This window comes from Etheostoma cragini, chromosome 20, assembly GCF_013103735.1.
Source record: "Etheostoma cragini isolate CJK2018 chromosome 20, CSU_Ecrag_1.0, whole genome shotgun sequence".
NCBI lineage: Eukaryota > Metazoa > Chordata > Actinopteri > Perciformes > Percidae > Etheostoma > Etheostoma cragini.
In genome coordinates this window covers 561714-589150 of record NC_048426.1, presented here as the reverse complement: position 1 = coordinate 589150, position 27437 = coordinate 561714, and the positions used below count along the sequence as shown (strand labels likewise).

At 39.5% G+C, this 27437-nt stretch overlaps 1 protein-coding gene across 6 annotated transcripts; it reads left to right on the top strand.

Annotated features, from left to right (window-relative positions):
• The first annotated feature begins 383 nt into the window (after positions 1–383).
• loxl3b (lysyl oxidase-like 3b) lies at positions 384–27430 on the top strand. 6 transcript variants are annotated; one of them, XM_034858246.1, is made up of 17 exons: positions 389–753; positions 5979–6086; positions 6129–6347; positions 6862–7025; positions 8964–9181; positions 10955–11020; positions 13583–13639; positions 15098–15305; positions 15454–15634; positions 18466–18620; positions 19403–19573; positions 21499–21658; positions 22755–22998; positions 24475–24590; positions 24982–25118; positions 26359–26470; positions 26568–27430. In XM_034858246.1, exons 2-17 carry the CDS (start codon positions 5987–5989, stop codon positions 26639–26641), a joined length of 2382 nt encoding a protein of 793 aa, XP_034714137.1. In that variant the 5' UTR covers positions 389–753; positions 5979–5986; the 3' UTR covers positions 26642–27430. The 6 variants fall into 6 exon arrangements, with proteins under 6 accessions (XP_034714136.1, XP_034714137.1, XP_034714135.1 ...); XM_034858245.1 differs by lacking the exon at positions 19403–19573 and adding an exon at positions 20132–20287 and having other exon boundaries at positions 384–753; positions 5979–6347; XM_034858244.1 differs by having other exon boundaries at positions 5979–6347.
• Positions 27431–27437: the final 7 nt, after the last annotated feature.

Below are 27437 nucleotides of genomic sequence, written 5' to 3'. Positions count from 1 at the left end.
GCTTGCCAGCGCTAAGCTAAGCCCACCGCTTCCCAGCGAGCACCGCGTTTCGGAGGCGCGATTTGTCCCCTTCCAGAAGGTCTTCTCGGGGTAAATAAGCATAATATTAGCTAACAAAAGAAAGTCAAATTATTCTTTTAAGCTAAGTTAATTGAAAGGGCAAACTTTTCTCTTTTTGAACCTATGGTTTATGGGCTGCATATCTTGAAATATAGTTCTGCTGCAGGATTTAGGTTAACGTCAGTCACCTTATCTAAACTGCAGATATATATTAGCCTATATATCATTTTCTTTCTTCCAATAAGCTTATTGCAGCTATTTTCCGGTTGTACATTTTTCGCTTCACGTCGTCAGGCACGTAGCCTGTGTGTAACTTATGTGAAAATCACGTTTTTTGGGGATATGTAACAGATGACCGCCTGTTACAAAACCATCCATGAAAGAGTTAGTGTCTTTCCCGGGAATAAAGCCAGCCCACTCCAGTCGTCTTCCTCCTCCGCGTCAGCGAGGGTTGCACAGCTGGCAATTTACAGACAACATCGCTGGAAGGAGTAATTGGTTGCTGTATGGACTACTGCCCCCCAAATTGGACCCGTGTTTAATGGAAAAAATGAACTAGCACAAGTACTGGGATATTTCTTCGTCTTCTGTCTTTAGGGGTTCCGTTTATGAACTTCTGGATCACCATAACTGAAGACCCTGCTCCTCTCTTCTCTCCACGGGACCGTTACAACCTCACACCGGAAACCTAAGGTAGAGTTTAAAATGACAAGCTACATTTAATATACTCATAGTGTGGGTATTAAAAATAAACTTCAGATGTTGTATTTCGGCCCTGCTTTGATGACAGAGGCTGCGTTGTGCTTTTAAAGTTGCTTCATATAATTTCAAGCCCCATTCCTTATATTTATACTAATAAAACACTATTTCACTTTTAGGATTCTGAATATTATAGGTAAAAAATGTGAGGAATGCTGCAACAGGAAACAAAATGTTTCCCCAAAGCCAAATATGAACTAAAATAGATTTGCAGGCATCCCTGCTGCCAAATATCCCGTGGTAATGTGTGAAACATGTACTACTTTATAATAAGGCACATTCATAAAGGGTAAATAGGTTATAGCTATATAATAATGTAAGTAATGTATTATAATGCTTTATAGATCAGTTGTACAGTACACCATACATTTGGGTTTTTAAATTCTTTGCAATATTTTCTATTTGTTAACCAATGTTCATGATGCAGTGATACATCCTCACTTTCTGCAGTTTTAATTATCTATAAATTGTTAATAAATGGATTTTGTCCAGATACTCTGCAGCTGTTTTCCAGATAGGTGTTGAAGTGGTGCATAGGTTGGGTTCTTCTGATGTCTTAATGTTTCTGTGGAGTAAAGATTACATCCTGAAGTTATGGATTTGCATCTTTACAAAACAGGTGGATCAGTAATCCTTCACACCATAATTGCACTTTCTTACAATTTCTAGGAAATGTTTGACAACCATGTGTTTCCATTGAGCAGCTGTGGTTATATTGTGGTGAAAGAATCTTAAGGGAGACTGGAGAATGTAATAGTAAGATTATTTTCTGCGGAAAAATGACTGACCTTACTTCTTGTAACCTCATTCCTGAAACACCTTATCTCCCAGTGTTCATCTATAATGCAGTTTCTTCCATCATCCGTTCACTCCCTTTGATGTGGCTCATGTGCACTGGTTTATGTGTAAAGTTTCTCAAAGTTCCTCTAAAGGTCAACAAGCTGCAACAAGGAAACATTATCTTGTTCCCCAGGGAGCTTCTGCTCCCAGTTTAACAAAAGCACAACAAACTACAGACCTCTGGTAGTGATTAGCAAACCGATTCAGAGTCTGTTGTTTGCTTTGGTGGATATGTGTGCATGCAGTGTCTCAGGATAAGACTTTTGTGGTGACCAGGTGTTCTGTATGTATGGCAGAGAGACATGCTGATCTGGAGAACTGCTGCTCTTGATGCTGGTTGATTTGAGCCTTTCACAAGACCTGATCCATGGGCACGTTGGTATGGAGGGTCCCTGCTTCAGGGAGAGGCGAGAGAGTTCAATGTGTGAGCGAGACATTGGGCTGGTCTGAATTGTGGCCTAATGTGATGGTTTCCTTTAACACAAGTGACAAAATCAAAAATGTAATTAATGTCCGACTTGTTATTTCTGTAAAATAGTTTTTAAAATTACATGGTGCTTTTTTGATGCTTTTATATAGGCCTTAGTGGTCCCCTAATACTCTATCTGAAGTCTCTTTATATAGACCTTAGTGGTCCCCTAATACTCTATCTGAAGTCTCTTTATATAGACCTTAGTGGTCCCCTAACACTGTATCTGAAGTCTCTTTATATAGACCTTAGTGGTCCCTAATACTGTATCTGAAGTCTCTTTTATATAGACCTTAGTGGTCCCCTAATACTGTATCTGAAGTCTCTTATAGACCTTAGTGGTCTATATAAAAGAATTACAGAATTCCAACTACTAGAGCCAGTCCCACAATTTTATTAGTTTATCTACGTGTGCACTGGATGCATCTCGATGAAACTATTTCAATGCATGATTTTAAAACTCATGCATATTAATCTGAGTTTGTCAGATTTTGACATATACAGGATTTGTCACACACAAGTTGTAATGAAATGTTTTGTCTACTAAGGTTTTTATTGTGTAGTCATTCATTCATTCCATGCTTAAGCCTTAAACATGCTGAGTCACCTTCTCTCACAGTGCTCTTCCATGTCAGATGCTCCGTCATGTTTAAAGCTGGAGAACATGAAACATGAGGTGGCCAGATGTTTTTTTTCTACATACAACACTAAGTTGTTGTCTATTATCCCATCCTTTTTCGCTCACTCTGTTTTCTGATTTGTACGTGTCTGGAGACAGTAACTTTTAAATAAAAAGCAACACTTTTTTTATAAATGATTATTAACTTATCAGAATCAAGCTTTGAATTGTTCTAGAAAGAATCACGATGCATCTAAGAATCGATAATTATATGGTACAAGGTGTGTTTGGCCTAGCCTAGCTAAACACTGGTAGCAATGCATATTCTCATCAAATGTTGGAGTATTCCTTTGAGTTTGATTCAGTTCTGGGTATCTTGTAAGGGTGCACGATTTAGAAAATGTCACGATTCTATTCATTATCGATTTTTAGACTCGAGTCAATTCAAAAATTGTTTTTCAATTAAAAACAATTCTCAACTAAATAAGATTTACAGTATGTAAATGTAGTTACTTTCCTCATGTGATTAGTTTACATGCCATTACGAAACAAACAAAGGAGTTCTATGAATCGATTTTGAACTTGTAGAGCTGTGAACCGATTTTTTATTATTGCACCCCCCTAGTATCTTTGTATATTTTGTCAATTTTTTCCTGATCTCTAAAATCAAAAAAGGCAGAAATCCATCAAAAAGCTTTAAGATGCAGAATATCTGCCCCAAAATGTGGCACCACATGGCTTTCAGTTCAGACTTAGTGGCTATGTCTTTAAAAGCCCTCTGCTGACTAAAGCTTAGTGTGAATGTGTGTGTCCTTCCATACACTGTGAAATTGGACTCAGACGATGCAGTCAGTCTCAGACATGTTTTGGAAAGGGCACCTAAAGTTTGTGGTTTCTGTCCAAACACATCACACTACTGTATTTGTGTCTCTGTAGGAACAACCCCCCCACTCGCTTAAAGCAAAGAAGGAGTGTAGCTGTCAAGTTATCAATAGCAGACCTATGTTAGCAGTTGTACAGAAGGTTTCAGGGGGCAGAGGGAACATATTTTAGGGAAAAGCTGGCTTGTTGTATCAAGAAATATGAATACATAGTAACCTATGGCAAATGTGTTGAATAAAAGTGATGTCTGCTCAATAAAAACTGGACATTAGCAAGACAAGAGTAGGAAAAAACACTGGACAGAAAAGCTACAAAAAGGGACACACATAGTGGGAACGTGCAGCTGTTAATTTCATAAATATAAACATTCGTGTAAACTTTGTGCCTGATTATCAGCCTGATCGTTTGGCCCATTTTTTAAATGTTCCTGTTATTCTTCCCCACATCTGAGTCAAATCAACTCTGACCAGATGGTTTGAATCAAACTGCTGGAGCAACTCTGCGCTCTTACGTCAGTCTTACTTCCATATGCTGAGCGTATATATCTCAGATCCTCTGTGGAAACCCGCTTGGTTTTAGCTACAGCTATTTATAAAATGCATTCAGGGTATCATTTAGGGGGCACCAGGGCTGACCAGAGTGCCTCCAAACGTATATTTGGGCCGACCGGAGGGTCATTTGGGGGCAAACTAAATGAGAACTTAAGCTACTCAAAGTTGTCCTCCTAGTATGATTGTAGCAGAAAATGATACTAATGTGTCCCAAAATGGAACAGACTTCTACTGGTTGGAAATGCATTTACAAAGGGGCAATTTAGACACTCAACACACAAACATACTGACTTTCCACTCCTGTTGAGAAATGTTTAGATCTAATCCATATCTACATCTGTGTAAAGGAATAGTTTGACATTTTGGAAAATACACGTTCTTTCCGAGAGTTTATTAAGAATATTGTTAGCACTCTCATGCCTGTGTGCATATGAAGCCTGAGCCAGCAGTCGGTTAGCTTAAAGTCCTAAAATCAACGGCGTAGGTACGAGGTATGGACCCCACACCGGACCCTATGCTGTTGCTTCACGAGCTTCTCTCAAAAAATGTAACTACACGTCGCGTCTACATAGAGCGCAGCAACTGTGGTCCGTTTGGCCGTGGCTTTGTAGCGTTGTATTTCCCTGAACTCATTTCCTGGTTCTCCTTTTCCATAAACATGAAATCAAGGAGAGGGTTAACTTTTCCTGCCACAGCTTTCCGACAGTGGTCAGAAAACACAGAGGAGGCACTTTGGATCTCCCCTTTGGAGTTGGTACTCGCTCCGAACCTGATTACTGTCACTCCTCACTCGCTCTACCACACACTTCCCACGCACACACACATGCCAGCTCTGCTATTCTCTTAAGGCTAAAAATGCTTCTGCGTGTAACTACACGTTGCAGCGATGCGGACCACAACAACTGTGATTGGTCCCTTTCGCCGTAGCTTGGTGGCATCACATTTCCCCCTTCTCATTTCCGGGTTCTCCTTCTCTGTAAGCAACATCAAATCAAGGAGAGGGTTAACTTTGTCTGCCACAGAGCTCCAACCGTGGTCAGAAAGCACCGGGAGACACTATGTTTCTCCGTCTAAGCCTCCAGAGTCAGTATTCACTCCAATGCTAATTACCGTGATTCTCTCACTCTCTCTACCACACACTCTCCACGTGCGCACACACATGACAGAGATTGATGAAGTATAAACTTCAGACCGCTTACTAAGTGTCCGCAGAACCATAAGTCTGCCTTAAGACTGAAAACAAAGGCAAACAAAAGGTTGTTACCAGTACCCCTAAAGCTCACTGATAAAACTTAACTTTATATATATTATTTGCTGATTCATACAAAAACTGAAGCGTAAAAACGACATGTTGTGTTTTTATGGAAAGTAATGTGTGTCAGACCATGCAGGCAAGGGAATTAGTGTAATTCCTAAAATGTCAAATTATTCCTTTTAATTCTCATAGTACATATTTATTTAATCACATTTCAATAAACTCTGATGTATATGTGTTCATGTAGTTTTTGCATACAAAGAGTTAAAGGTGAAATTGTTTAGCTTATTATCTTTACGTTGATGACATGTTCTGGGATGTTAATGTTGGTTTCTCATGCCCACAAGACACTTTGTGATGTGCACCAGAACCTGAGATACATAACAGACTTGTCTTTTTGTTGCTCACCTCCTAAACTGATAATCATAAAACCTGAAAGGCCCAATATTCAGTATTTAGATTTATAGAAACCCTGTAACAGTCTTCTCATTTAAACGGGACAGATTTGACTTGACATTCCCTTTTTCTTTTCTTCATATGCAGCTGAAATAATGGAGAAGTCAAGACGCAGGCAGCAGTTTGCATTCAGCCTTCTGTTAAGCTTGTGGTTACCTTGCTGTTTGGCCCAGACCACACCTTCAAACGCAGCCACTCGAAAGCACACACGGGCACCCACGCCATCAGCCACGCCGTCCCCGTCCCCGTCTTCCCAGACCGAACGGCTAAAGGTCAGGCTGTCCGGATACCCCCGAAAACACAACGAGGGTCGCGTAGAGCTTTTCTACAAGGGAGAGTGGGGAACCATCTGTGATGACGACTTCTCAATAGCTAACGCCAACGTACTCTGTCGCCAACTGGGCTTCATCTCAGCCACAGGATGGACTCACAGTGCCAAATATGGCAAGGGACAAGGTAAGAGGGACCTCAGCCACTTCCTGAGAGAGTGTCTGGTTTAATACGCTGTGTACTCTTCTATACGGGTATTAATGGTGTTTAAAATGACATGGATATACACACAGGATATTCAAATATTCCAGTCATAGAATTGTGTTTGTCAATGTTATTTTTGAACAGTTTAAACTTTGGCAGTTTTAGATGGGTATCCACAAATATCCTGTTATCCATTTGGATAACAGGATATTATGGTTAAGAAATCATACTTTAATTTTGTAAAATTGAAAGCCTCAGGCTCATAAGGTGTACTTTTAAGTACTACATTAGTACTACATGTCCATTTTAGGCATTTAGCTGATTCTCGTATCCAGCCCCTTGTCTAGAATAAGTGCAACTGTGGAGAGCTTGAAGCAAAAATTCCCAGAGCACCAGTTTTATAAGCAACCAAGTGTCACTTCCAGGCCTGGGCTGAGTACATTCCCCAGGCCTGGGAGTGTGCCGGAGCCACACTGACAGTCTGCTGCCTGTCCAGGGAAAATCTGGCTGGACAACGTGCTGTGTAGCGGAGGTGAGAAGAGCATTGAATTCTGCAAGTCTCGCGGCTGGGGCAACAGTGACTGCACTCACGATGAAGATGCCGGAGTTGTGTGCAAAGACGAGAGGATTCCCGGCTTTGTGGACTCAAATGTTATTGACGTAAGTTGATAAATTACATTTAAAGAGGTTTTTGTAATTGATTTTTCAGTAAAAACGGTGTTCATTTAGAAGCTGTTATAAGCCCTTAAACTTGGCTTTCGTCTTAACAGCGCTACTGTTCCACAATCTGTGGAGTTTAAGATTTAAGAAGACATTCAACGCCTTAGGGCTACTCCCAACTGTAGCTGCACATATATGGTGTTGATTAGCTCTGCTCTATGTGTCTGAGCCTGTTAAAAGGAACAGCCTCTAAAAGTATATTGTCCTGAGGTGATGTAGTGTGTGGAGAGCTTCCTCAGTAAACCTGACATACCTTCCATAACAGAGGGCAGCATCAGCTGCTTTGTGACCTCAGGGTCACTCGTACAGATGTGAAATCCTGCTGTTTTCTCAGTCATGGTTTAGTAATATGTGCAAATTGTAAAGGATTAAATCACTCATTCAGATAATATATCCATCCAGGTCATTTCTGTGTAGCATTCTCCAATTGTATATAGATAGACAGCTGTGTGACATTCTGTTAGTAGACAATCAAGTACAGTTTACTGACACTGCTCTGTTCACTCTTCAAATAGGTCTGTGTTTGATCAGTAAACATTGCTGCTTTTCCCCGGTGATTGGCCACTGAATGCAGTTGAACTCGTATGCATGAAGCTCCAAATATTAGCAAAGCACACAAAATGGTCTGAATCGTCTAAATGACATTTCAAAGAACTGATACTCATCATATCCCAATCAGAGGCAGGTTTATTGGCAACCACGGTGAAGGTCCGACTCTGCCCTTCAGTATCGACGAGACATAGCTTTTCACATACAAGGAACCTTGGAATTTTCATACATAATGGTCACAATACACATAGTAAGACAAACAAAAACATTTAAATAGAAATCGACAACAACACTACTGTACGAGGAATATGAGCAATGTCTGAAAATAACCAAAGACAGTAAATGATATTGAAATGTGTGCCCTTGAATGAGGGGGCACTTCACTCCCACAGTGAATTCAATCCAGTGGATTTATTCTAGCGAGTGTTTGTATCCCTGTACGCTCAGGTGAGAATGACGGCTGAATGAATGTGAAGCGGAGTGTTTCTAAAAGACTCAATGTGCTCAGTAAACCCTTCTTGGTTAAATAAAGATTCAAAACTGAGCGCCACTGAACTAAAAGCTGTTGGGTGGGATTTTCAGTCAGTCATCACTTTTCCATTTGTCCTCTTGGACGTCTGTTTGGAAAAACGATTGGTCCGAGGTGAACAAGGTTAGATTGGGGACTTGTCTCCACAGACCACTGTAAACGTGAAAGACTGGATGAGTTTTCTCTGTTTCATAGAAGGATCTTATGAAAAAAAAAAAAGTTTCATAAGAGTGAGTTGGTAGACTTTCGAATGCATAACAACTCTCCCTCTCTCTGCCTGTTTCTGCGAGTCGGGCTCAGTTAAACGTGGCGTCCAGACTTCAGTCTGTGACCACAAACCCAGTTTTTCCCCAGATTAACCACAGCGGAAGTGACTCATTGCAAAGCTTGGAATCAGAGATAGTCACGTTTACCACTTATGTAGTGTAGAGACCTTAAATTACTGTTTGGAATAGGATTCACTGTTTAGTCTGTTCCTCACATTTAAATATCTGAGACCTACACACATTATGTCTGTGTGCATGGATGTATCAGTATGGTCATTATTAGGAAAACTGCAAACTAAAGCCTCCCAATTACCCCTAACTATCCCTATGTGGTCTAAGATTTTTTTATATATACAGCATATACAGTATACATACATAAAGTATATGTGTGTGTGTATATATATGTATATGTGTGTGTGTGTGTGTGTGTGTATATATATATATATATATATATATATATAAAATCTTTTTATATGTATATAAAGCTTTTCTTGGTGTTTTCTTGACTACATCTGTGTTGTGTGTTCTGAATAGGCTCAGGTGGATGAGAACAGGATAGAGGAGGTGCGGCTCCGGCCCGTGGTCGCCATGTCCAGAAAGAAGCTGCCCATCACGGAGGGTGTGGTGGAGGTGAAGTACAAAGACGGCTGGGCGCAGATCTGTGACCTGGGATGGACAATCAAAAACACACATGTGGTCTGCGGCATGCTGGGATTCCCACATGAGAGGAAAGTCAACAAGAACTTCTACAAGTAAGTGGATGAATCAACTTCAGCCGTTAAAGATGGAGATGGAGAACGATGCCGATTGTTTTCCCAGTACCAACGGTGGGCTTTGAGCCACTTAGCAAAATGGCTAACTTTCTCCATCCCTCAGAATGTTTGCTGCAGCATATTTGACATTTCCGTGGTTCAAGTCTGAGAAGTAAACCAACACTAAACCGTTAGTAGTATCTTAGTCTGTAGGAGTTTGTCCTCACACTAAACACTAAATGCTTGCTCTTGGGGGAATAATTGGAATTGTTGGGTCTTTGTAAATTTTGGAGTGTGGTCTAGACCTACTCTATCTGTAAAGTGTTTTGAGATAACTCCTGTTACGATGTTATACTATAAATACAATTTAATTGGATTGGATTAGAATTGAATTTGTTTGGTAAAATTAGAATACTTTACTGATTCCCTCAGTTTTGTTTCTTATTTTTTCTTTCTTCCCGAGGATGTTTTTTCCCCTTTGGATAGACCCAAACCTTTTTTCTCTCCCAGTCTGTCCCTCCAGTATGACTGCACACATTCCTGACCACGCTCCAGTTGGAGCTGTTTTATTCATCCCCTGCAGATAGTTCACAGTAGTACGAGGGGAGAAGTGTGTTTTCTCTCAAGCGTGTGTGAAGGCAGAGGGCAGGGTGGTCACTTAATGCACAGACAACAACAACTGGAGGGAAGCCAACCTGCATTGTACAATGATCAAATTGTTCTGTGTTGTCTCTATCCTTTTTTAGACTTTATGGATATATCATATGAGTGTAGGAGGGGTCGAAGATGGTCAATCAGCTTTTCATAATTGTCTTGATAACTCCAATCCAGGATGAGTTTTAATTGGTTATTTTAATTAAAATGGACCTACTTGATATAGAGTTGAGGTGTTTTGAAGATACATGCAAACAGGCACATACTGTGACCCAATTAAATCATTAGTTAAAAGCTGTTTGAGGCAGGGTTTTACTTTTTTTTGGGTACATATTCCAGAATTCTTATTAGGAAATATTATATTTGGGATATTGTTGTAATTGACTGAACTCCTCAAGCTTGCTGATTTCAGACTAAAATGATTTTCTGTGGATTCAGAACATTCACAGCAAGTTAAAGTTCTGGACATAGCGGCTGGGTTAGCTCAGTTGGTAGAGAGGGCGCCCATATACATGCCTTGATGAAGAGGTCCAGGGTTTGACTCCAACCTGTGATGATTTCCTGCATGTCTTCCTTCCCTTTCTCACATAGCTGTCCTAGTCATTGAAAGTGGAAATGGCCAGAAAATCAAAAAAAAGAAGGAAATCTTTAAATATCTGCGTTTATCTGTTCTAATCTATAATGACATCCCTGGACAAATTTACAGCTGACTTAAGGGTTAAAAAACACACCTTAAAGTAATTTAAAATCAGGAAACAAAGAGAAACCTGACAGGTTTAACTGGTTATTACTATATAATATAATTGCAGCATTGTCGCAGTGGACATCTATGGTCCCACCCAATAAAAAGTAGATACAGAATGTGCTGCTGAAAGACAGTTCTGAATCCTAAATAGTTGGAATAGCTCTGTGATTGGGACCAAACCTTGGTGAACTGAAGTGTGTAACATAATCTCATGCAGACTTGTGGAATGCCGCTGACCTCCCACTACTTTTACCTAAAAGAATAATGTGTGTGCAGCCCAGAGACTGTGTGTGTGTGGATGTATATGCAGCCTGTGTGTTTGTATGCAGTCTCTCTCCTATGTGTGATGGAATCTGGCTGTCTCATTGTTGCAGACGTCTGAAAAAGCGAGCAGCAGAGAAGGTCTCCAGGCCAAAGGTTAATGTTTCTGCAGGTGGAAGGTACACTGTCACCGGGAAAATCCACCGTCCACCTCCTTCTGCACTGTAGTTTTGACAGTGGGTTTCCTGTTGGTATTAGACAATAACCATTTAGCTCCTGCTTTTCTAGCTAGTTGTCCCCTTTTTCTGATATCATGATGATATGATGTGCAGCATGTGAATGGGATTTTTATTTTACCCCGCTTAAACTCATTGTTGTTTTGTACGGAGGTTTAGTTTTTCTCATTTCTGTTTTGTGTGTTCCTTTCACATTATCACTGGCATGGCACAGATTGTAAATAGCTCATATTAGAGTTAGTATTAAACTCATTAAATGTACAATGATTATTCTTGTTTTATCATTTAAACCTTTTGAGGCCATGTTTGATGGGACAGATTTTGCCAATCTGGGCTGTGTCAGTGACGGGGGATTCATTTTCCCACAGATTAGTCCTTTAAGGCAACAGCTTCAAATCCCATTCTCCACCATGGCATGCTTTTCAGTCACTTTTCATCTTGGGTTCTTCAACTAAAAAAGTCAGAGGCCTTAGTCCACATGACAAGAACCAACCTGTGTCTGGTAGATTCTGCAAATAATTAAAAGCATTTGTTTTAATCTCCTCAGAGTTCCAGATGGATGGAATTTGCCACATCGGACAATAAGAAATGGTTAAGAGAGTGACACCATTTCTGAGGTGTTGGAAGGTACACACTTTAAGGAAATTAAAAAAAAATGATTACAGTGAATAACCAATAACAATTCATATTTATATTATGAATCTTACCATATGATTGTAGTGTGGAGATCATACCATAAATATAACTTAAAAGGATAAGCCTGGCTTCCTATGTTTACCTTATTGTCAACAAATATAATGAACAGATCAACACCAACCATAAAAGGCTTAACCACTTTCAGGTTTTTTTATTGTGTTGGAGCCACATTCTGCCTTTTGCTCCAGATATGTTAAAACAAGTTATTACACAGCCTGGTTGAATACTTAATTCTGCTATTTCTATGTAATAGACTGTGGGATGGAGTCCTAATCACAGACCATTTTTAAATCAGTATTTTTTACTCATACGGCGCTCATAACGCTGACCAGCGGATCACAAAGGGAGACAGAGGGTGGAGGAAATGGGGATCACTAGCAGAGCTAATGGGAACAGTGCAAACGGAGCCATGCTCATTAGCGGTAAAGTTAACCGGGACGTAGACGCCATCAGTGGGGAACCTCTGCATGAGTAGTTGTGTAATAAGCAGAATAATGTGAAGCCAGCCTGTTATTACTGCGTATCGGAACCCAGACAGGGTGATGCAGGGTCTTGAATCAGCCTTAAGGGGTTTGATCATCTACATTGTCCATTACATAATTATTTGCAGATTCTAAATGACTTAGGTCTGGACCTGAGTAGCAAAACATCTGAGTTTAAAAAAAGAAGGAAAAACCAAGACCTGTACTGGAAAAGTTGAAGAACTCACTAACATAGACTGTGCGTGGTTTATGATGTAATATCATGCTTTAAATATTACATTGGTGCAATAGAAAAACTCACAGTAGCATGGTATGTACTAACAAACATGTTAGTGATAAACTGTACATGTCATACACCATGTGGCCGAAGGTATATGGGCACCCAAATAGTACACCAATTAGTTGTACTTTGGGACGGGGTTAAATGAGGGCTCTTTGTAGGCCAGTTGATTTCTTCCACACCAAACTAGGAAAATAATGTTCTTATGATCTGGCTTTGTGCATACGGCCAATTTGATGTTTCAACAGGGAAGAGACCACTATTTTTTAATATACCTTGTCAAGTTATGGCATTAAGCCTTCCCCAAACTATGAAAAAACATTATAACTATACAAAATGACGTAGAAAAGATTGTCCACATACTTTTGGCCATGCAGTGTGTATGAGCCTGTGTTGATGAAACGTATAAAAATGCTTGATGAATTCATTCAATCATTGTCAAATTTGTGTTTATTTAATAAATGTGTCTTAAATATGACATATTATGTAAAGGTATACTGGAAATTAGGCCTGCACGATTAATTGTTATAAAATCGCAATCTCGATCCACCCTGTTCACCATTACATTTTTAAATAACTTTGATTTTTTACAATCATTTAATTTTACTAGCCGACTGCATCACAAACGCTACTTTTTTCTGTGAGTTTTAACCAGACTGTATAAATAGGTGTTAAAGTGCTGCAATGCTCTCGCTTCTCTTCATGAGGCCTCTATGTTTACAGGCATGAGTTGATGTGCAGTGTGATATAGGTGCCAATGAGATGCAATGAACAGTACACTTCATGAGAACAAAAATCATGGCAGAGAATCATGATATCAACTCTAAGCTAAAAATCGCTGAATCGTGCGGGCCTACTGGGAATTACATATAATGTCTTGACTGTGTTTAACAACCGCATTGAATGAGACACATCCTTTCGAACAGTGTAACCACAGTTTTTAACATCATTGTGCACCATGTAACCTTATGTTACTATGATTTTTTAACTTTGTCACCCCATGTTTCTTCTCCTAACTGTGCAGTCTAACCCGTGTTTACCTTGCAGGCAGACATCCAAAGCTAAAGCTAACTCTAAGTCTAAACAGAGCAGCCCTGGCAAAAGGTAATCTAAGGATAGACCGTTAAGTGGGTCAGTCACGCTGTCTTAAAAGACCCGCACACGTGCTGCCTCTACAAGCCATACAAGCAAATGCTGTTTATAAACTGATAAGAAAGTCAGGGAGATTTGTTTGTGTGTTCCCAAGAACAGAAAACTAATTCTCAAAGCTGCATCCATCCTCTCCAGTATGAGCATTTGCCCTGCACATGTGACAGAATAAACGCATATAGCAAATATGATTGATAGATATAAAAATATATATATATACGCCTCTAATTAATGGTTTTGCAAGTTAAATGTCAGTAATTTAATATGTGTCTGTTGATGCTAGGGGTGGGGGAAGAAATTGATACAGCATTGTATTGCAATATTTTCAGTGCCAATACTGTATCAATACACAGAAGCCAAGTATGGCTCTTTTATTATATATGTGTTGGTCAGTTTGTCTGCTTTACAATCCCATTTTGCAGCAAATAAATTAAAGTGAGAAGAACAAACCGAGAAATGTATGTGACAAAGTTTCCTTTTGGGGACATCATTTGCAATTGGGAATAAATAATAAAATTGCAATATATTGCAGAATATTGCAATATGTTAAAACCGCAATTATGTCATATTGTGACATAAGTATCGTGATGATATTGTATCATGAGGCCTCTGGTGATTTGCACCCCTAGTTGGTGCCCAGAATCAAATCCAGCCACCAAACAACTGTGGTTTTTTTCCTTTTGTCCAACATGTTTTGTAATTTAAAACAATATCTATGATAGTTTGTTTAAGCCTGAATGATATTTATTCTGACTGTAGCATGAGATGATGGATGTGCTTGTTGTAATGACTTGAAACAAACCCACAGCATTTTCATGAACAACCGTAGATAAGTTTTCCTAGATAAGGATTATGTTGCCTAAGTAATTCATTTGTTTGGTCTTTTTTTGTTAATTTTTAGCATCTTTAATTTGTCATTATACTGTAAATACATCTAAGGCATTCATTTTATTAACTGCAATGTCCCAAACATTCTACATACTGATTCTTAGCAGGGTTTGAGCCTGTAATGTGTTCATACTAGAAAAGAGACTAAATAAAGTACAGTCAAAGCAAAGAGCATTTTTGAGTGTGCTGATGGACACTATTTCCCACAATGCAATGTACAAAGAATATAGAGAAGCTACTCACAGCTGGAAACTTTTTTAATAATAAATTCTGTGTTGTTGCTCCCAAAAAACATGGTAAAAAAAAGAAGAAGAAGTATTTAATCTTAACATTTCAATGTATTTTGTGAAGTTTGAAGTGTAATTGGCAGTAGCTTTCCACCAGTAGTATAAAATGGTAAAGCTAGTTGAAGTTTTTGGTATGCTACTGTTTAAACAGTATACAATTAGTACATAATATATAGAATTTGTATGGATTTGGGAAACAGGTAATGTTTCCGTCATCACTTGTCTGTGCTCCCTCCAGGTTGTATTTGGACCGTCAGAAGAACTACTTCCACATCCACTCTGTGGAGTGTACGGGCACAGAGATCCACCTGGCGGCCTGCCCTCTGGAGTACAGCAAGCGGAACGCCACGTTCCCCTGCGAAGGCGGCACGGCGGCCGTCGTCAGCTGCATGCCGGGGCCGTTGTTCATGCAAAACAATGGCTTGAAAAAGAAACCAAAGATTTCAGTAATGTAGTCTAAAACTTGCACAATTATCAAAACCTGTTAGCCGATACTAAGCCATCTAATAGCCTGGCCAAAATACTGTAGATAGACTGCCTGCCAGACTGTCTGTCTGTGGATTAAAATGTTTCACCCGTCTGCTGGTTTTCTAGAGCACCGTGAGGCTGAAGGGAGGTGCCAGGCTGGGCGAGGGTCGGGTGGAGGTGCTGAAAGACAACGAGTGGGGAACCGTGTGTGACGACCGCTGGAACCTGCAGTCGGCCAGCGTCGTCTGCAGGGAGCTCGGCTTCGGCAGCGCCAAGGAGGCTCTCACAGGAGCCCGCATGGGACAAGGTTAGGAAAAAACGGATTTCTGGTTCCACCCACAGAGGTTTACATCAGCCAATAGTCTTTTTTTTCTGTAGAAAGAGTAAAATTTAAAGCCTGTGAATCCTAATTAGATCTCAAACAACTCAATGTAAATAAAAAAGACATAATGGAACTTAGAAAAATAAAATATGTGTATTTGTACTTGTATAATAATAATAATGCTAATACTCTAGGGTAATTCTTTGCTTTGTATTAAACCTTGCGTTGTCCTCCTGGGTCAAAACCGGACAAAGATTTGATGTTTTCGTCCCTTTTAACACCACCTTACTACCACCAGCTTTACTTGACCCAAGGACAACAGGAGGGTTAAATCTCTGTAAAGACGTCAGCTGAGGCAGGATGTGTTTTGAACTGTCTTCAGACAGGATATCAGTCATTAGCTGTCTATCTGCAGCCGGTTCTATCTCTCAGGTCATCTCTGATAATCTGCCCTCAACACGGAGGGCACATTCCTACACGGATTATTTGTTTGGATCTTTAATTTAATAAGTAAAGGAATGCTGTACGTGTAGAAAGAAAAGTAACAAAGACAAAGAGACATGAAAGAAAGACGCCCACCATGGCAAACAAATATGGTGATTATTTTCTGTCTGTCTTACTACAATAATACACATTTTACTGTATCATTACCATTTATAAATATGTCTTTTTCACAAATGCAAGGCATCCCCCCCGCCACTACATTCCTGACATGGATTCTCCCATACTGTTCCTCATTCATTAAAAAGCTTTTTCCTAACTCTGTGAGGCATTTTTAGAACAGGAAAGCATCTGTGTTATTCAAGCAAGGCTATGGACTATTTCATGTGAACATTAGGCAGTTAATTTTAAAAATCCAACTTTGGTCTGATGACCTAACCACCACCGGAGCGGTAAATACATTTCAAGACATAAATGGTTGGTCATTTCACTGAAAACACTAGATGATTGGAACTGACATACTATATATATCAAACAATCATAAAACCCAGTGTTCAAAAGTACAATTAATAAACTTACAGAATTGTGTAAATGATTTTGTAAAATCTGAACTTACAGCATGAGGAAGGTCACAGAAAGTGAAACATTGCTATGAATAATTATTGTCTAACCAAACATAACCTTAAGTGCTGTCATGTCACTTTGAACGAAAGAGCCTAAATATTAAATTATTCATCCTAGTGTGTGTGTTTCTCATGAGAACATGGAGTTGTGTGTAGTTTTTCTGTAAACTGTTCCGAGATTCCATCAAAGAAGAAACAAGCAGTCTTTTGAAGGGCAGTTCTCAGAACCGCTGGGTGGGTATGTCTGCTCTCGTGTGTGTACATTATGATTTCTACCACAGAGGAACTCGGTCTTTGAGGGAGCAGCAGAACCCGCTCAGTGCTCAGATGGATGTCAGACCACCACCTGGCTGAATTAATCCAAGAAACATTCCTAAACGTCACTGCTGAAGGAATTCCTTTTAACAGGAATTTCTTAATACAATCATCTCATGGTGCTGTGACTATGTAGTGATGGAGTGAGAGTTTATAGAGGGTGAATGTAAACCAGGGTGTTGCTGACAGAGAACATGCATGCTTAGCAAACATGCCCCAGGTTTAAAACAGAACTAAATGAGGCATACATAACTCTGGACTGCCAGTAATAATCAACCCGATAATTGGCCGTTGGACAGTCTGTGCAGAGGCTCGGCCTTTGCCGCAGTGCCCCCTGTCCTCTTATATAAAGGCCTAAAATGATGTTAAAGGTCCCATGACATGGTGCTATTTGGATGCTTTTAAATAGACCTTAGTGATCCCCTAATAATGTATCTGAAGTCTCTTTTATATAGACCTTAGTGGTCCCCTAATACTGTATCTGAAGTCTCTTTATATAGACCTTAGTGGTCCCCTAATACTGTATCTGAAGTCTCTTTTATATAGACCTTAGTGGTCCCCTAATACTGTATCTGAAGTCTCTTTCATATAGACCTTAGTGGTCCCCTAATACTGTATCTGAATTATCTTTCCCAAAATTCAGCCTTGGTGTAGAACAGCCACTAGAGCCAGTCCTACAATGAGCTTTCTTTAGGAAGTACCATTTCCAAGTCTGTAGCTTTTGAGGAGGAGATAGGGGGACAAGGTGGAGGCTGAGGGTGTGGCCTTAACCAACTGCTACTTTGCTCGTGAAATGACCTCATAAGGGGCAAGATTCCAGATCGGCCCATCTGAGTTTTCATTTTCTCAAATGCAGAGCATGACACCCAGGGCTCGGTTTATACCTAGCCCCATTTCTAGCCACTGGGGGACCATAGGCAAGCTGGGGGGACTCATATTAATGTGAAAGTGAAATGATAATTAAATCTTTTACATTTACATGCATGTGTTTTAGTTAAATTAGTAAAATTGGAATTAAGTAGGACAGGGTTGACACCATGATGAGAAACTGATACCATGGCTAATAACTAAGAACAAAGAAGAGAAAATGTATTAAGTTCCTTAACAGAAAATCTACGGGGGAAAAGACATCCCTGATTCTTCGATCTGGTCCCTTTCTAAGAAAGAATGTCTGCAGGGATTGTTCATTCGTTTTTACGAACCCATTTTTTCTCAATAAGTCAGAACCAGAGATTTGAAAGGGTCCAAAAAACAGGCATTAACTGACCTAGATTGTTCTAATGATTGATCTAAGCAACTCATTAAATGAGTTCAGACTCATTAATTGCTGCAGTGGTTGCAACACAATAAGAGCCTGTACCTCGGTAAAACACTTTATATATATATATATATATATATATACTGTGTCTACATATATATATCTGTCTGTCTGTCCAGGGATGGGTCCGATCTACATGAATGAGGTGAAGTGTCTTGGCCAGGAGAAGTCCATCTGGAACTGCCCGTTCAAAAACATCACATCAGAGGACTGTAACCACGCGGAGGACGCTGCTGTTCGCTGCAACCTGCCCTACATGGGATTAGAGAACTCGGTCAGACCTGAATCTCTTTACTACAGTGTTTCGTCTTAAAATTGTTCTGTTAATCTGGAAAAAGGTTGATTGAATTGCTTTTATTATTATTATACTATTTATTGCATCAGATAGCACATGAAAATATGAAAAATATATCCTTATTGGTGAAAATTGGTTAGCTGCATCAGACTTTCTTCTGCTTTGATGACTGTAGCACAGGGAAGTTGAATACTGTCTCATTTAATACTGTTTATTGTACTATCCATTCATTTAGTTCTTTGCTGCTCTAAAAGGCTTTTCACTTTGCCCTAACATGAGATTTAGAGCTGATACTCCGAAATCTCAGAATTTTACTCTCAACTGATACTTCTTCACTGCTGTCACAAAAAAACAGTCATGTATGTCCTGAATTATTTTTAATTGTTTTATACTAATATTATTGTATTAGAAAGAACAATTTTATTGTTTGAAAAATGTGTAAAAAAATGTTATTTTGTGGCAACAGGGATTTCCTCTTAACATCGAGTATATCTGGTTGTGCAGTTTGTAATTTACCAGATCATATTCTTCCATGTTACTGTAGATACACAGAGGCCGGACTAAGTAGGAGAAAACCTCAGCAAGGATACACTTTCGTATTATTGATAGTTTTTAATTTGAGTTACATACATGTAAACCATGTCACCTTTAAGATTGTACACCAACAGAACAGCTAACCCATTAAAGTAGATTTCTATCCAGCCCGGCCCTTGTGTATCTAGGCTCTGCTCTGTGGTCTCTAACCCCTCGGCCCAACACAGATCCGACTCACAGGAGGACGGACCCGTTACGAGGGCCGCGTGGAGCTGCTGAGCTCCGACTCTAACGGGACGCAGAGCTGGGGTCTGGTCTGTGGAGAGAGCTGGAGCACCAAGGAGGCCATGGTGGCCTGCAGGCAGCTAGGCTTGGGCTACGCTAACCAGGGCCTCCAAGTAGGTTAATAACAAAACTCTGTCATGAACACTCAGATAATTTAATCTAATTAATGAGCTAATTTCTATCATGTCATGACAGTCAATACAGTTAATTCTATGAATGTTCAGATTTGTTCAATATTTTGGTTCAATCACATATTACATAATATGTGCAGTATACTAGTACTTGTTATTAAAACTGTTAACATATTCAAATATATTCCTAAACCACAACTCTAATGCTACATTTTGGGGTATATATTTGTGGAATATACTTGAACATACATGTATTAATGTCAGACATGTAATTTAGTAGATGTTACCGTTTTGGTCTTTGCCGTGTGAGCAGACCAAAACAGACTCACATGAAGTTTCTAATCAAACTCACCACCAAAGTCAAGCGGTGACCTCATCTGGAAACCACGTAGACGCTCTCCACGGCTAGACAAGACTAACCAAAACTGCTGCTTCAACAACACAGTCTGCATTGCCAAAGAACAAGTTAGTTTCAGCCCAGACAGTTCAAAAGACAGGAAGTGTGTACCTTCACTGACTCCCAGCAGGGCATTTCTGCAGATCCGGATAGTGGGCGGCCGGAGCAGTTATGAGGGCCGAGTGGAGGTTCAGGTTGGCTCCAAGTGGGGCACAGTGTGCAGCACAGGCTGGACCACCAGGGAAGCCATGGTGGTTTGCAGGCAGCTAGGGCTCGGCTACTCTATGCATGCCATCACTGTAAGTAGGACCAAAGAATAAAGAGATTTGTTCCATAATGAGATGTTGAACACATGTATTGTTTAAAGGATAAAGCTCTCGAGATGCATCATGAACAAAATATACACAATATGCAGAAAGTAAACAAAAACAGTAGGATGACTGAATCAGTATTATGACTTTTAATGATAATGACAAAAGTAACAATTTGAAGTAAGAAATAAGTCTAATTTTGATATTATGGGTTAAATGGGTTTAGCTTTACAAATACACGTTATACAATCAAAAAAAAGTCCTAAAACAAAATGTTTTCTTTACAATTTCCTGTAGAGAGTCATGCTACAGAGGAGCAAAGCCTTAAAATATATATGGAAGTATATGACTGTTCAAAGTGATTTAAATAAACTGGGCAATTAAAAAGAGTACAGATGAACACATGTAATTGACTTAGGGTAGCAAATCAAGTCAAGGTCTTCATACTTATCACAATGATGGGTATGGCGTTTACTTATTACAAATTTACTTAAATAAATCTACATAAACTATTGTTTATGTATTTGAAATCCTAGCTCATTGTTGAAGCAGTGAAACTCAGCTGTGAACCGTGTTGAGTTTCAAAGCAGTTAACTAGGAGGAAATTAGGGACTTGGGTGTAAACAAAACTATAGAGTGTGCCTTTAAATATCAGCAATAAATGTCAAGTTTTGGTGTCATTCCCCAGAAAAATCCATTGTTAAGTGGCACGGAGACCAATTTCTACACCTTCAGAATAAAACATACCACAGTTAGCAGGGTAAAGACTGTGGCTTCTTGCAAATGTAGTAAATCATTGCCTGAAGAATTTATAAAACTACAAATCATCTGAATTTTTAAGCAGCATTCCAAAGCAACATGATACAAAACACTAGTATGTGAAAATGTATTTACCTGCAGTATTTATGATCAGTCTATAATTACATTTACAGTGGTGTGAAATTGAGGAACCTTGTATCAAGTAATATGATAATGGAATCACTCAGTATCTGCACATTTTTATTGTCCTCCTGTGATCACAAACTCAGCATCATACTGTCCTCAGCCAGTAGCCAATAAAAATGAGTCACAAACATCTGTTTTTCAGAACATTACACTGAACTCTCCGCAGCTGTGTTTGTGAATGATTCTCTCCTGAGCGACGCACTGTTTGTTTTTTTGTTTGCATGTTTGTCTGTTTGTCTAACCCCCCATCTAAGGAAACGTGGTACTGGGACAGCAGTAATGTGACGGATATGATCATGAGCGGCGTGAAGTGCGTGGGAAACGAGATGTCCCTGAGTCAGTGCCAGCATCACAAAACTGTCAGCTGCCAGAAAGCGGCAGCAAAGTTTGCAGCAGGAGTCATCTGCTCTGACAGTGAGTGACATAATACATAATAATACTTACAAACTTCATAGACATATGGTTGACCTGTTGAAACTCCAAAGACATAAAAAATCACAAAAGAGAACAGAAAAAAACAAGACGTGTTTATGCAGGACGTTCTTCATCTTTTTCCTTGTTTTGGGAACTTCCTGTTTTAAGGCTCTGACACACCAATCCGACGGCCGACCTTCGGCAGAAAAAGACCGCAACTGATTGGACGAATGCGTCACAAGGATCTGGCTTCTCCTGAATTTTCAAGCCAGACCATAATGGCAACTTGAATTTTTATGAAACTAGTTCATCCAAACGTGTTTCTGAAAACATTTTAAGGAGAAATAGGCCGGAGAAATGGGACGATCTTTCTTCATTTCAGATCCACAAAGGTCAGTTAAAAAGATTTTTGTCAGATTTTGACAGAGATTAGTCCCGCTCATCCCGCTCGTCATTTCCCGGGTTAGCACTCCACAAATCAGATTGGTCATTGAGTCTGACTGCAATTGAAGGCTGACGGGTCCTCAGACTGCCGATTGCATTGAACTCACCGAACAGACTCAAGTCACCGACCACGCCAGACTGTCTGACAACCGATTAACGGGTTGGTGTGTCAGCGCCTTTAGATGGGGCGCTCTGTCTTAAAATTTCTTCTGCTGAGCTTCCTGCCATTTTTTTCTGATAATGTGGGTAATTTACGAAGAATTTGGTAAGTCAAATGATGTTTTTAGTCAACATTGTCATCATTGTTGAGAAGTGATAATCACCATTCAAAGCAATATTGTGATGATAGTGAAAAGATGCATCAGTACGTTTTATTACATACTGGAAAGGGGTGGCAGTAGCTCAGTCTGTGGGAAGCTCTTGAGCAAGGCACTGAACCCCCAACTGCTTGGGCCGCCTTTCCAGCAGTTGCAGTGCCCTCACTCTGACATATCTTCAATTGTGCATGTATAGGTACTGAGCATGTGTGTATATTTCAGGCCTGTGTGTAGTGTGTTCTAACAAACACTGTAATTTCTCCACTGGGGATCAATAAAGTATAACAAAAATGTAATGCTCTTAAGCCAAATTCTACTTCTACCCGTGTACGCAGCGGCCTCCGACCTGGTCCTAAACGCCCCTCTGGTCCAGCAGACAGTTTACATCGAGGATCGTCCTTTGCACATGCTCTACTGTGCTGCCGAGGAGGACTGCCTGTCAAAGTCTGCAGCCAAGGCCAACTGGCCCTACGGACACCGACGCCTGCTGCGCTTCTCCTCCCAGATCCACAACATCGGCCGGGCTGACTTCAAGCCGAAGGCTGGGCGGCACTCCTGGGTCTGGCATGCCTGCCATGGGTACTATTATCTCCATTAACATAGTTTGTGTAGGACAGCTCTGTTCAAATGGACAGCCTCCTCCTAATAACAGCAGACTGGGGTTTAAATGGTGCAGTGAAACAATCTCATTGGTTCTCAGTGGGGAAAATATTACATTTATGCCGATGCAGTAACATTATTTTGTCATAAATCTTTAGTTTAATATCATATTCAGTCCTAAGCGTGGCCCCAAAACTCCCCTACATTTTAGTTCAGTAGATGTTCATTGATTTCAGACAAACTCAGAAAGACTAGTGGGAAAAAGAGTGCCACGTGTAGCCTCTCGGACAACATAGCGTGGTAATAGTGGAGGAGAAATTCTGTTCATACTGCAGCTTCGGTAACTTGAAATTAAACTCTGCGTTTACAAAATGTGAGAGATTCAAACGCCAGCAGCAGAGATTCAGCCAGTGTTAAGAGCTCACTTAACTCTTTGAGTCCAAGATGCTATATTATATCCACATATCTCATTTTTTGTTTTAGATTTTTATTGTAAATTCTTCCATTCTACATTCAAGTTTCCTGACTTTGCCCTTTTTACTTTATTTTCTCTTGCACAAAAACACCAAAGCCAAATTTCTTCAATGTGAAAACCTACTTTGCAATAAACCAGACTCTGATTAAAACCATCATCCCATAATAGTATCACAGTATAAAAGTACTGAATTATTAATCAACTAGTTGTGCCTTTACCTTGTAAATTGTTCCACTATCTATCATTGTAGAAATTGATTCTCTGACTTTGTAACAAAATCCAACTCTTGTGTCTTGCTGTAAAGTCATGTTATTTTCACTGAAACACCTTGCCCCCTAAGGCACGAAGAACATTTTAGATTTTAAAAGCATATGACTATATTTCCGGAAAAATCAGGTCTCTACCCAACATCATGTTTCATTCAGAAATACACTACCGGTCAAACGTTTGGGGTCCCTTAAAGATTTCCATTGCACTGCATTATAGACAGAATACCAGCTGGGATCAGTTGCAGTGTTTTTTAACCAGGGCAGCAGTTTCAGATTACATTATGTGCTTACATATTTGCAAAAGGGTTCTCTAATGTTTTTCTAGTTAGTTTTTAAAATGTTATCAGTAAATAGATGGTAGATTAGTAAATAGCATGTGCCTTTGGAACATTGCATGAATGTTTTCTGATAATGGGCATTGTAGAAATTGCATTAAAGATCAGCCACCGACTCAGATCAGCTGGTAGTCTGTCTATGATGGAGTGGTATGGAAATTTGTAAGTGACCCCAAACTTTTGCCCGGTAGTGTACATCAGACCGCTAAAGTAAAATCATAATTTCATGGGACCTTTAAGTGTCTTTTTTAAAGCATAAACACATTGGTTTTGAATGGTGTGGAATAAAAAAGAGCTTCTATTGTGTTGTCAGCTATCAAGTGAGATACCGATGGATCATTTTTTTAATTTAAAACATTTTCTGTGTGTTATACAGCCACTACCACAGCATGAATATTTTCACCCACTATGATCTGATGAACGCCAATGGTACCAAAGTGGCCGAGGGACACAAAGCCAGCTTCTGTCTGGAGGACACAGACTGTCAAGAGGGTGAGTCTGATGCTTCAGATTAGAGTCCCAGCACAGCGGCTGTTTTCATGTGTTGAAGAAAGGAAGAAGTTGAAGAAAGGAAGAAGGACAGAAAGAGTGAGCGCAGTACGTTCCACTTCAGGACACCATCTGAGCTGTCCCACTTATTTAAACAAGTGATAATAACAACATAGATACAGGTTGGGTTTTCTGCCGTCTTGGAGTTTTAAGGGCGTGTATGTGGGCAACTTGTGAGTAAATCAAATTACATGTTTAGAACAGAACCACCCTTTTATAATTACCCAAATTACTGTAAATAGCACTGAATCAAAGTATGTAAATATTCTTATTAAGCCTGTTTTTATTGATCCACTAAAGCATCTCAAAGTAAATTAATGTTTTTGACACGCAGGAGTTTCTAAGCGGTACGAGTGTGCCAACTTTGGCGATCAGGGCATCACTGTGGGCTGCTGGGATTTGTACCGTCACGACATCGACTGCCAGTGGATCGACATCACAGACGTCAAACCAGGAAACTACATTTTGCAGGTGAGCACATACAGCTTAGTTTGACCAACACAAAGAAAATACTATGCGGTTTCTTAGTGCTAAAATACATATACAACTGTGTAGCTATAACCCAATAACCAACACAGCAGTGTCTGCTGACTAGTATATACCATAGAGCTACAATTTTTGAAACTGCAAATCTGACTTTTGTAAACAAACGATCACTTATATTTGACCTCTGGGGTTAAAATGTTCTCCCATCTCTTGGTTCTCATTCCCCCCTCTCCTAATGTTTTATTGATTATGAATATTTGGATAACAATAGAGCTGAAAGATGAAGATATAAATGGATCGATAATTTCCAAAACCAGTCCAAATAGACCCAGATTCACTCTTTTTTGTAATATTAGTTATTTGTCTGGGAATTTGAAAAGGTCAGAAAAAGTATTTTGTAATAATAACTTAACAAAAACATCATATCATTTTAGAAATATGTATTAGCAATGTATTCAACAATAACACCAGTACAAACAATGTACATATGATGAGGAGCATGGATATGTAATATGATATATTCGATACGTGAACAGTCAACACAAGACGCAGCAGTGAGTGCAGAATGTGTTGACGTGAAAACCTGAACAGCAACAGACTAAAGAAGACACACTGGACATGAACAGGTGTTTGGAAATTTAGTTCGAGTAAAGTGGTGAACTTTTTGAAGTCAGTCGACTCACACAATTATGTTGACATCGTAGTATTAATCCACATATTAACCTACGTTCCCCCCCGCTTTTTTGACAGGGAATGTCTGAATTTCTGGGTTCCCAGTCAGAAACTATACATGTCTACGGGAAATCTCATGGTCGGGAAGATGTATAACGTTATTTGCTTTATGAAAGAAAAACTAAGGACATTTACTCGAAAATTTTAACCAAACAATTTTTTGGGGCATTTATAGCCCATTGCTCATCGCCACAAGCCCGTAAACATAGAGGCTTCCATATAGAGAAGGGAGAGCACTTGGGACCACTTTAAAACCTATTTTACACAGTGTGGGTTTTCTGTAGTCTGTAGGGTAGGATTTGTAGGCGGGACGTCTCTGCAGCTCCACAGTACTTCATTCAGAACACATATTTTGCCTTTAAGAAACATGGCACCCATGTGCATTTGGAATATTGCACCAGTCGATATTGCAATTTTGATTCAATTGCGATTAATAATGCAGCCCTACTATCCTGTTATAATAATGTTCCTTTTATGTTCCTCACCTGTTCAGATTGTTATCAATCCAAATAACGAAGTGGCTGAAAGCGACTTCACCAACAACGCCATGAAATGCAACTGCAAATATGACGGCCATCGAATCTGGCTCCACAACTGCCACATTGGTAAGCAGTCAGTAAAGCTACCAGATGTTTATGCCAAATCTAGCTCTTATATTTCAACTTTTTGGACTGCTTTGTTCATTGTTTTTAATGCCCACAGGGGATGCGTTCAGCGAGGAGGCAGAGAGGAGGTTTGAGAAATACCCCGGGCAGCTGAATAACCAGATTCCCTAAGCAACATCATTTCACAACAAATAGAAGACCTAGAGTCCGGTGTTGAATTAATAAAAACACACCTCTCTAGCTCATAAAGCAAGACAAACCTTTTCGTTTTCAGGTACCAAAATGGAGTCCGTTACATATTATTTGGAATTATGGAAGAAGCCAACAGTATTTTCTTGTGTTGAATGTGTTGTATATTATACTTGAATATTCAAGTGCTAATGTTTTTTCTTTATTTTTTATTACAAAATAACTATTACTATTGATGAATGTTCTGAGGTATATTTTTTACTTGGAGAAGCATGATAAGAACTATCTGAGGTGTTGGCATTAGCTGTAACACATTTAAAAACTACAAACTGAGGCATGAACTCTTAACTAAGTCTAACTGGTCTTCATAGTGGGTACTATGGACAGAAGACATAGACTGTCCCATTTCCAAAAACCTGAAGGTGCTTTAGAGCAAAACATTAAATATAACCGTACCTGGATAAATCTGTCTGGATTAAAGGTTTCATATCAAATACTGTTGAGTTTTCTGCCGTCATGTTCACAGAAATAGTTTTGGTTCCACAGTTTCAGTATTTTAAGAATGGATTCATTGCTTATATCAAAGTGCTAAAGAACAGCATTTAGTTTGAAGTGCTTTGGATCCAGTTGGAAGCCAAGTTTAGCTTGAATGTATTATTAATAGTCATTTAGGGTCAGTACAGTAGATGTGCAATTACCCTCAAGAATGTCTATTTATGCTGATGTAATCATACCCGCTGCATCGTATAAAAAGGAGAGGAATAATAATGATGCATCT

Coding starts and splice junctions, on each gene's coding strand:
- loxl3b (XM_034858244.1), top strand. CDS start 5,987: ATGGAGAAGTCAAGACGCAGGCAGCAGTTTGCATTCAGCCTTCTGTTA. Junction 13,640..15,097: donor CAGAGCAGCCCTGGCAAAAG/GTAATCTAAGGA, acceptor TGCTCCCTCCAG/GTTGTATTTGGACCGTCAGA. Junction 22,999..24,474: donor GTCTGGCATGCCTGCCATGG/GTACTATTATCT, acceptor TGTGTTATACAG/CCACTACCACAGCATGAATA.